The following is an 11,177-nucleotide window of genomic DNA, read 5'->3' on the forward strand; positions in this document are numbered from 1 at the left end:
GAAGAAAATGCAATTTTGTAGTTTATGGTAGAAACCAGTGAATACAGACACTTCCCTCAGAATACTTGATTTAGATTCTGTCATTTTATTCACACAGTACCTAAGAAACTATCTTTCCATAACTAAGCAGTAATTCACAGTACACACACCTCTGAGGCATTTGCTGCTTTAATAGATGGCTTATTCCTCTCTTTATGTTGAGAACAAGCACCAAATAGACTCCCTACACTTGTTGTTGTTGTTAATCCTCACCTGAGGATGTTTTCATTGATTTTTAGAGAGCATGGGAGGGAGGGAGGGGGAGAGAGAGAAACATTGATATGAGAGAGACACATTGATTGGTTGTCTCCCGCACAACCCTGACTGGGGCCAGGACTGAACCCGAGACCCTTAGGTCTGCAGGATGACGCTTTAACTGCTGGGCCAAACTGGCCCGAGTGACTCCCTACACTTTAATAATGGAAAATATACAAAACCTAATATCGCCCTGGCCGGTTTGGCTCAGCGGTTGGAGCGTCGGCCTGCGGTCCAGAGAGACCTGGGTTCGGTTCCCGCTAAGGGCACGTACCTCGGTTGCAGTTTGTCCCCGGCTCTGGTTGGGTTGTGCGGGTGGCAGCCACTCAATGTGTCCCTTTCACATCGATGTTCCTCTCTCTCTTCCTCTCTCTCCTTCCCACTCTATCTGAACAAAAAATGGAAAAAATGTCCTCGGGTGAGGATAAAAAACAAACAAACAAACAAAACCTAATATCTATTCATATTCCCTAGAACTATGAAATATAATCACTATCAGAAAATTCTATAATTAAAATTTACATTTACTCCTCCCCCACACTCTTCTATTTATTAATATAATAACTAAGCAGAGCCCAGTAATCCCACATGTGTTTCTAGAGTTACTCCAAGCACTAGATACAGTTGGATTTTCTGATAATGAAATGTTTATATTTCATGAGGAACCCACTCAAAGAAGTTCACTAGGGGCCCCCTCTTTTTCCATTCCAAGGACTCTCACTTCTTGTTTGCCTCCATGTTGGGTAACTGTGACACCATGGGAAACACAAGACATATATTCTCGTAACACAGTCTTACCAAAACTCCCTAGCAAAGGGAAGATTATGTTGTACACTATCAGAATAACTTTAATAACATACAAATCATCATTTTATATTTATACAGGGAATCTCATTGCATATGAGTAAAATTTTGGTGAATTCTAAATTGACTTTAGTGGTTTCATTACTACAAGAGCATCCACATCCAGGGTCTCACTTTGTGAATGCTTGTCTGGAACTCGTTAAGAATGCAGAAGACCCTAAAGAAGCTGCCTTGTGATGCCTGAAACATGTTCACAGCTAACTTATGCCAGCAAGGAGGCCAGGAAGAACCCTGAAGGACAGTCATCAGCTGTTAAGGGTTTCCTCTTTCAGGTGAGCTGTGGTGCACTTCTTCACACACCGCATTTCCCAACACTTGTGTTACATCAGTCTTTTTTTCACCTCCTTTTTCCTTTCCATTAAGATAGTCATCAACTGACCTGGCTGGTTTGGGTCAGTGGTTAGAGCATCGGCCCACAGACCAAGGAGTTGTGGGTTCCATCGGTTGCGGTTTGTCCCTGGCCCTGGTCGGGGTCATGTGGGAGGCAACCAGTTGGTTTCTCTCTCTCTCTCCCCCCTCCCCCAACCCCCACTCTATCTAAAAGATAAATAGAAAAAATATCTTCGGGTGAGGATAAAAAAAAAAAAGATAATCATCAACTTTACATAAGCACTCACGGACAACCCAATTTATTACCAGAACATTCCTTATGTTCAAGCCACTCCCTGAAGACATACAGTCATCTTAATGTTTTCATTGGGTTAAAGGAGATTATCTCTTTGTCTCATCAGTAATGTGTAGGCTCTTGTGAGTTTTCATAAGAGATTAAGTCCTTTTACTCACCTGCCTCCTAACAATGACCTTGGACATTTCAGCCTAGGTGTTGAAGTACATATTCTTTTGGGCCTCCTCAATCCTATTTTCATATTTGAATCTGGTAACAGAAAACTAAATGGGGAAAAAAATTTAAAAGTGCCTTAATCTAGCCCTGGCCAGTTTGGCTCTTCTGCACCAGAAGAGTCCCGGTTTGGTTCCTGCTAGGGGCACGTACCAAAAAAAAAAGTGCCTCAATCTACCCTGGCCAGTGTGGTTCAGTTGGTTGGGCATAGTCCCATGCTCAGAGAGGTCACTAGTTTGATTCCATCAGGGCACTTGCTCGGGGGTTGCAAGCTTGGTCCCTGGTAGGGGGTGTGCAGTGGCAGCTGATCAATGTTTTTCCTTCTCTAAAAATCAATTTAAAAAAATATTTTAAAAGTGCTTTAATCTTTGGTCTGAGAACTCCAATGCTCAAGGTATGAAATGGAAGAGAATGTCTATTTTTATACTGAGTAACACATTCTTTCTCAGCAGGGGAAATGTATTTGTCTAAAAAGAAATACACACTTGTCCTTCAGTATCTGTGGAGGATTGGTTCCGGGATCACCTACTCCCCTTTACCCCCCCCCACCCCCATTAAATACCAAAATCCTCGGATATTCACGTCCCTTATAGTGAATGGTGTAGAACAATGCATACAGTTGGCCCTCCGCATCTGCAGACTCCCAACTACAGATGGAAAATACTGTTTTCTTTCTTTTTTTTTTTTTTTAATCCTCACCCGAGGATATTTTTCCATTTTTTGTACAGATAGAGTGGGAGGGAGAGAGAGGAAGGGAGAGAGAGAGAGAAACATCGATGTGAAGGGACACATCGAGTGGCTGCCACCCGCACGACCAACCAGGGCCGGGGACAAACTGCAACCGAAGTACGTGCCCTTAGCGGGAACCAAACCTGGGTCTCTGCAGGCCGCAGGCCGACGCTCTAACCGCTGAGCCAAACTGGCCAGGAGCGAAAATACTGTTTTCAATCTGCAGTTGGTAGAAGCCCAGGAATACAGAAGGTCGACTGTGTTATCTATTGAAAAAATCCACATAAAGTAGACCTGTGCAGCTCAGACCAATGTTGTTCAAGGGTCAACTGTTCAACTTCATCATTTGTGCTAAGACTAGAAATAGCAGAACATGTCTAAGAATGCCTTTTCAAGAGCTACCCTAGGGATGAAAATCTGAATTAAATTTTAGAATCTCAGACATCTGAATTGATGTGTTGATAAGCAGAAAAACAAACAATGCTGACATAAGATAGTCTCTATTCTCTCCTGTGACTTTTATGACCTTTGAAAGGAAACTGGTGCTCATTAAAACCACTGATCTATACTAAGAAGTTGTTTGTGCCTTATGTCTTCTTCCTCTGTTGAAAACGTTCTGAGTAAATGCTTCGATTCCCTCACAATACTGATGGGACTTTTTCCTCTAGTGTGACTTTTTCTATGTCTGAAAAGATTTGAGCTCTGACTAAAGGCTTTCCCACATTCATGACACTTGTAGGGTTTTTCCCCAGTGTGGATTCTTCTATGCTGAATCAGGACTGCACTTCGGCTAAAAGCCTTTGCACACACATCACATGCATAAGGTTTCTCTCCACTGTGGATTCTCTGATGTAGGATGAGGGCTGAGCTCTGACTAAACGTTTTGCCACATTCATCACACTTGTGTTGTTTTTTTCGAGAAGGATTTCTATGTCTTCTTTCAAACATGCCATTTTGTTCACCAGTTCCTCTAGATGTGAAGCTTTGGGAAGCATTCATATGAACAGTGTTAGAAATATTGTGATGCAACTCTATGTCCGAAGAAGTCTTTTGCCTCGAAGCTGATTTCACATTTATAGTTCTAGTGTCTTTATCTGAAATAATACAAAAAAGCAAATGTCACCAGCTCTCTGTTTAAAAAAGAAAACAGAATGATCCAAATGAAATACGTATGGATTTTTTATTAGCTAGCATGTTTGCAAAATAGCATCACAATGTGGAGGATGGAGAGGGTAAAGCAGAAAATACTGAGATCATAAACAAAAGAGAAAAATTTAGCCCTGGCCAGTTTGCTCAGCAGTTAGAGCATAGGCCAGAGGACTGAAAGGTTGAGGGTTTGATCCCAGGCCCCTGCTGGATCGTGTGGGAGGCAGCCAATCAATGTGTTTCTCTCACACTGATCTCTCTCCCCCCCCCCCCCTTCCCTTACACTCTCTCTAAAAATCAACGAAGAAATATCTTCGGGTGAGGATTAAAAAAAAGAGAGAGCCCGGCCAGTGTGGCTCTGTGGATTGACATCTTCCCATGGACTCAGAGGTCCTGGTTTGATTCCCAGTCAGGGCCCATGGCTGTGTTGCTGGCTCCATCCCCAGTAGGGGGAGTGCAGGAGGCAGCCAATCAATGTTTCTATCTCACATTGATATTTCTATCTCTTTCTCCCTTCCTCTCACTTTCTAAAAAAAAGAGAAATGTATAGTCTAAGGATGCTGTCAACTAGAAATATGAAAATTTGTATGTAAAAGATAGAATGGTGAGTAGGGGTAAAAAGATATGTCAGAGACTGAGGAAGTCTGGACAAAAAGAGGAAGGGCCTCAAAGAGGAGGAATTATTGGAGAAGCAGAGGAGCAACTGAAAGAGAGGACTAAAATGTGGCAGTAGGTAGTAATAAACAAGAATGTCAACCAACAAAACAAAGTTTAATAATAATAAATGAATGAATAATTAAACAAAGGAAGGAGATGAAGAAAGCCAAGGAGTCAAAAAGAAAATAGAAGCCCTGGCTGGATAGCTTAGTTGGTTAGAGCATCGTCCTGATACGCCAAAGTTGCAAGTTCTATCCTCAGTCAGGGTACATATAAGAATCAACCAATGAATGAATAAATAAGTGGAGCAACAAATCAATGTCTCTCTCTCATCAAAAACAAACAAACAGACAAATACAAGTTAGGCAAAAAAGGAAAAAGGTGTGGTGGGAGAATACAGACTAGGATAACAACACCTCAAGAAAACAAGGGTAGGACAGAATACCCCTGTATAAAAAACCTCTACTCTTATATGTATTTTATAATACTAATTGAATGGCATTATTACCGGTTTAAATAGAAAGCATCTTATTAATGGTAAGGAGCTCAAATTCCAAAGTGACCTCAATGTCTAGTCACTACTATCAAAATCCTGGCAATAGTTAGCACTTGACAGCATGGAAACCAATATCACCTGTAAAACTTTGATATGACATGACCTTGTATCACAGAAATCATATAGCAGCCTTAAGAAATGGTTCTGTTAGCCCTGGATGATTTGGCTCAGTGGTAGAGTGTCGGCCCTTGGACCAATGAGTTGCAGGTTCGATTCCGGCCAAGAGCATGTACCTTGGTTGCAGTTTGTCCCCAGCACTGGTCAGAGTCGTGCAGGAGACAACCAGTCGATATGTTCCTCTCATGTAGATGTTTCTCTCTCTCTCTTTCTCTCCCTCTCTCTCCCTCCCACTCTGTCTGAAGATAAATAGAAAAAGATCCCCAGGTGAGGATTTAAAAAATAAAATAAAATAGAAAATAAAGAAAAATAAAATAAAATAGAAAATAAAGAAATAGTTCTGTTAGCCTATCATGATTCTGGTTCTCTCTGCCTTGAATTGAAAGCTCCTGCATCCTCACTGGGTAGTCCAGTTGGTTAGAGTATTGTCCCAATCCCAATATGCCAAGGTTGTGGGTTTGAGGGTTTGATCCCCAATCAGGGTGCATATAAGAATCAACCAATGAATGCATAAATAAGTAAAACAACAAATTGATGTTTCTCTCTCTCTCTGTCCCTTCCCCTCTCTCTAAAATCAATCAATAAGGTTGATTGATTTTTTTCTTAAGGTTAAAAAAAAGATTCTGGGCCTTCTGCTTTTGGTTTAAAATTTCTATTCATTATTTATTTATTTATTATTTTTTTAATTTTTTTTTTTATCCTCACCCAAGGACATTATTTCCATTTTTTGTTCAGATAGAGTGGGAGGGAGGGAGAGAGAGAGAGAGAGAAACATCAATGTGAAAGGTACACATCGAGTGGCTGCCTCCCGCATGACCCAACCAGGGCCGGGGAAAAACTGCAACCGAGGTACATACCCTTAGCGGAATCCGAACCCGGGTCTCTCTGGACTGCAGGCCAATGCTCTAACTGCTGAGCCAACCAACCAGGGCTCTATGCATCTTTTTTAAAAATGCAAGAAAGGCCTCTGTGAGGACAGTCACTGGTAGAACATGGTTTTGCCAAGGACTTGGCTTTGCGGCTGTTCACTTTAGTTATTACCACGCAAAGCCCTGAGGCTGGATGGTTTCCCTCCCCATCCTGATGGGGTGTGAAAAGACTTCCACTTTTCTCCTAGTTAAGCCAAGGCAATTGCTAGACTGGAGGTGCTAAGTGCTTAGTACAAGCCTCTTAAGAGTATATATTTGTCAAATAAGAGTGAGAAATCTTTTCTAAATGTCTCTCTAAATTTTAATATATTTTCCTATAGTTTCTTATCCAAATTCCATTGAAAAACTAACCTTGCTTAGCTTATCAGCCACCCCCTGGAATACAGAAATGGTGGGAGAGAGGAGATCTCCGCTCTCAACTGGGGTTTCCCTCTTCATCTTTGACTTCTATTTTTATCGAGGATGATCACCTAGGAGGATCTCTGCTCAACTGTCACCTCATCAGAGAGGTTTTCTCCATCGCTGTATTTAATAAGACCTTGTCCTCACTTCATGTATCTCCCTTATCTGTTTTGTGCCCCTCCACCAATACACCCCCACCCCACAGTACTTATTTTTTTTAGTATCTGCAATGAAAGAACAGATTGCTATGCTGGCCATTTTGGAGCACTTCTGTAAAAAGTGATGCAAAGAGCAACAGAGGCCAGGCTAGAATGGGAAGAATAGAGAATCATATTCACAGCACTGTGAGAGAGCAAAGTCACCTTTGTAGCAATATGGTGATTTTGAAACTGGATCCCACCAGTAACTGAGCAAGAAGTTACACAAAAAATGAGGTAGACCAATGGTCTTTAGACTATGACCTTAAGAGTCCCCGAGAAGGGCCTCAGGTTCCATGTACAATTTCATTCGAGAAAAGGGTCATGCTGCTTAAAAATGGTATGACAATCCTGATGGAGATAATGCCAAGAATTTTTAAAATCTGAAGATTTTGTAAGAATCTGTGAGAAAGAAACAAGAACAAAATACTGAGAATGCTCATTAGCACAACACAGAGTGGTAGGAATTCCCACCGTGAAGAGAAGGCAGGAGGGGAGATTTGAGACCTGTGGCAGAGAGCAGTGCAGTGGGCTGAGAGGCCACCTTTGCCCCACACCATGAACTAAACCCTGCCCCTCACCGTTTTGTCTGGAGGAGTGAAGCTCCCGTGATGTGCACTGCAGCTGCTTCTTCGCAGGCTTGGGCTGGCCACTTGGAGACTCCTGAGTGATTTCCCAAGCTGCCACTTTCTCTGCATTCTGTCCAAAAACCTGGAAAGTTAGGTTATCTGAGGCTTAAGAGGAAATTAGGCTGGGACTTCAGGATAAAGTAAGAGAGAATAAACTATGTAGAAAAAATCCTGGGACACAGGAAAAGAAAGGAAACAAGCAGAGCCAACTTCTCTTTTCTGGCATAGCTGGGAGTATATTTACCCCACCACACAACCAGTTGAATGGAAGTACAATTTGAACTCCTGACTCAGCCTGGGCACTCATCCCCACAGACACCTTCTCACCTGCTCTGCTGGCCCATCAAGCTCTTTTTCCAGCTCCTCCAGCATAGTCACAGCCTCCTCTCCATTCTCTGGCCGGTGCTCTCGTAGCCAGGCCTGCAGCTCCTCTGGCAGGATGGCCAGGAACTGCTCCAGCACCAGCAGCTCCAGAATCTGCTTCTTGGTGTACACCTCCGGCCTTAGCCACTGACAGCAAAGCTCCCGGAGCCTGTTTAGAGCCTCCCGAGGCCCAGGGGACTCCTGGTAGCCAAACTGCCTGAACCGCTGGCGGAAAGTCTCTGGGCTGTAGCAGCTTTTCCAGTGGAGGCTGGATTCCAGATTACAGGCCTCCTCTTTCCCTTCCATCTTCACTACCAGAATGCTATCAGGCTCCTCTGAAGTTTGTGGAAGGAGAGTTGATGCAGACATTTGGACTAATAGCTCAGGACTGCTAGGCTTTAATTTTCAAGGAGGGAAAGCTCTCCTTATGGACAATCCTTAAATATGATGAAAGAACAAGTGGAAAAAAGACAAAGATAAATGCTTCTTAGAACAATACAACTAAGACTAGAAACAAGACTGTCCAAAAAATACTGCTCTTAATCTTAACATAAATCATGCTTTCAAAGAGAACTTCCTTCTTTAAGAGAATCAAAGAGCTACAATACATTAAGTCATATGCATGAGTAATTCCCAATTTATTCTGAAAATCATGCACACAAGGCTGACTAAATATCACAATAGGAGACCAGCCAGGATTGCATAGGAGCTCCCGGAACACAGAAATAGGGAAGCCTGGGAATAGTTCTGACTCTGGGACAGCCTCAAAGAGCCAATTAATTTTTTCTAGCCTGCTGCAAAGAGCTCTAGGAAATTGTCTCATGAGAGAAGTACTTGTGTGTGTATTTTTTTAAATGTTTACTAATTTTTAAAATATTATTTTGACATTAAAGGAACCATTAAAAAAGTAATCACAAATCCCTCTATCTTAATGTATTCCCATTTTTTTTCCCATTCTCATTTCTACTTCCTCACTTCTACTGTAACATCTATATTATTTGGTTAACTATATCTCTATTGTAGAGTATTAGGTTGTTTCTAGTTTTTACTATTATAAATAATGCTGAGAAGCGCATTTTCATGAATATACTATTGTTCTTTCAAATTATTTTCTTTGCCCTGGCCAGTTTGGCTCAGTGGTTGGAATGTCGGCCTGCGGTCCAGAGAGGCCCGGGTTCAATTCCTGCTAAGGGCACGTACCTCGGTTGCAGTTTGTCCCTGGCCCTGGTTGGGTCATGTGGGAGGCAGCCAGTTGATGTGTCCCTTTCACGTCAATGTTCTCTCTCTCTCTCTTCCTCCCACTCTGTCTGAACAAAAAATGGAAAAATGTCCTCGGGTGAGGATAATAAATAAGTAAATAAATACATAAATAATTTTCTTCAAGCATGTCCCAAGGTTTTGCCTTACTGAGGCCAAAGGAGAGTGGCAAATTCTGTCTTGCTATGTATTATCAAATAAATTTCAGAGAAGACTATCAATTCACAATGCCACCAGCAACATAGTTATGTATGAGAGCAGCAACTCCTCCAAGTATCATTAGCTTGTTCGCAGGAAGGAGTATGGTGGAAAGTCACTTTTCTTAGTATAACATTTTATTGAGTACCATTTTACATAGTACCATTTCGATGTCATCAGTTAAATGGTGGCTAGTATCTGATGACAAATTTTAAAAATTGTATACGTGCCCGTTTTTCCTTTATGTAGTCTGTCATTTCCCCCTCTACTTCACCGAGCACTGTTCTAGGCACTGAAGATACATTGGTGACCCGAGCAAAGCTTCTTAAAAGGCTTGTACTCCAGCAGAAGAGACACTAGCGTTACCAAATAAATGATACAACTTACACAGTGAGGTGACACACTGCAAATGATAACTGATACTGATAACAGCCAAGCACTGTTCTGAGAATCTTAAATATAAACTCAGTTAAATCTTCACGAAAGCCCTGTATAGATATTTTCATTCTCATGTTGTAGATGAGAAACCTGCCACGGCAAGCTCAGGTAAGGTGACCATGGGCAAAGGGACAGAGCTGGCGTCGGAACCCAGGCCATCCACACATCCACTGCTGCATGGTCAAGAGGCCGGAGGCAGGAGTCCCAGCTCAGAGAAGGGGCAGCAGACCTAGATGATCCTGGGCTGCAATAGAGTCTAGGGGTGGAGACCGGAGCAGTGGGAAGGGTTGAGGCCAAGAGTTGGTAGGATTCTGGGATGTCACATTGAGGGCCCCTAAGCTAAAACGCTGCCTCTGAAGTCTACGGCGAGAGAGTCGCCGCTGAACTGTGCGGTCTCCACAGTTGCGCTCAGCTTTACACCAGAGACCAGGGAACGACACCCGCCACCGCAGGAACTACACCGCAGGAGGGCCTGGATCCCGGGTCTTCGCAGAGACCAGCTCTCATTTCGAACTCTCTCCTCCGGTGGGCCGGCTCCAGGAGAACTCGCGACCTACGGAGCCTGGACGGAACGCCCCTCCCCACACCCCGCCGGGGTCCACTACCGCGCGGCGCCCCTCCCGGGCAGGCACCAAACTCCGCGAGACCGCAGGAGGCGCGCGGGCGTCAGCAGCGGGTGCGCGGGGAGCAGGGAAGCGCGCGCGGGGTGTGGGGTACGAGTGGATTCAGCTGAGGGGCAGGCGCCGCAGGGGGGACAAGGAGAGTGGGTGCGCGGACGTGCGGTGCGAGGCAGAGAGATGTGGGGACCAGATCCGGGCCGCGAGAAGCGCTGGGGGCGTGATACCGGGGTGTGGGGAGGGATATAAAGAGGGGGGCGCGGAGGAAGGGGAGGGCTGCCACCAAGTGGCACCGCACCTCCCGGGTGACGGGCGCTTCTCCCCGCGGCCTAGCGACAGAGAAGAAGCATCGGCTCTCACCTCCGGGCCGGAAAGGAGGACCCGCGGTACCGGGGAGAAGCTGGGGATGCGCGGGACTGGAAGCTGCTTCCGGTCCTCGCGTCGGGTTGGGGGCGGGGCCCGGGATCGCGGAACGGTTGCCATGGAGACAGGCCGCCAGCGCCTCACGCTTTCTGAGAGGCGGCTCCCCAAGATAATAACTTCGACGGGTGGGCATCCCGCTGCTTCACATCCCAGTTCAAATAAACCAGCATTGTTATTTCTCGGAGTACTTTAACTTACATTATTTACTCTTTCAATCACCCAGTAAGGTTATTTTACAGAGAATAAAACCAAGGGTTCCGAGACTTGGCCTATGGTCACAGAGAGGGGGAGACTCCTGTGTTTGCGAGGCTCGGCACAACTTCCCCTGTGGTTCCGTGGCCGCTTGAGGTTTGGTACTCCGAGACTGATGGTTTAAGGAATAGGTTTGACCACCCACCCATGCTTTCCCGAGAGAACCTAATGGCTCTTTAAAAAGTCGAGACAATCTGTTCACGTATAGTTTGGGACCAATATATATGTATATACTTCCTCGGAGACTTTTAAGTCAGTTTAAAAATAAATT

The 11,177-nt window shown here is 44.3% G+C and overlaps 1 protein-coding gene across 3 annotated transcripts; it reads right to left on the reverse strand.

Annotated features, from left to right (window-relative positions):
* Window positions 1–1,771: 1,771 nt before the first annotated feature.
* Window positions 1,772–10,617, reverse strand: ZNF396 (zinc finger protein 396). Of its 3 annotated transcripts, XM_036245726.1 has the most exons (5): window positions 10,592–10,617; window positions 7,686–8,158; window positions 7,311–7,440; window positions 3,459–3,819; window positions 1,772–2,032 (listed from the first exon to the last, which is right to left on the reverse strand). In XM_036245726.1, the coding sequence occupies exons 2-5, from the start codon at window positions 8,088–8,090 to the stop codon at window positions 1,975–1,977; spliced, it is 954 nt and encodes a 317-aa protein (XP_036101619.1). In that variant the 5' UTR covers window positions 8,091–8,158; window positions 10,592–10,617; the 3' UTR covers window positions 1,772–1,974. The 3 variants fall into 3 exon arrangements, with proteins under 3 accessions (XP_036101619.1, XP_036101618.1, XP_036101617.1); XM_036245725.1 differs by lacking the exon at window positions 1,772–2,032 and having other exon boundaries at window positions 2,926–3,819; window positions 7,311–7,428; XM_036245724.1 differs by lacking the exon at window positions 1,772–2,032 and having other exon boundaries at window positions 2,926–3,819.
* Between the last annotated feature and the right edge of the window lie 560 nt (window positions 10,618–11,177).

This window comes from Molossus molossus, unplaced genomic scaffold (assembly GCF_014108415.1).
Source record: "Molossus molossus isolate mMolMol1 unplaced genomic scaffold, mMolMol1.p scaffold_m16_p_6, whole genome shotgun sequence".
Taxonomy (NCBI): domain Eukaryota; kingdom Metazoa; phylum Chordata; class Mammalia; order Chiroptera; family Molossidae; genus Molossus; species Molossus molossus.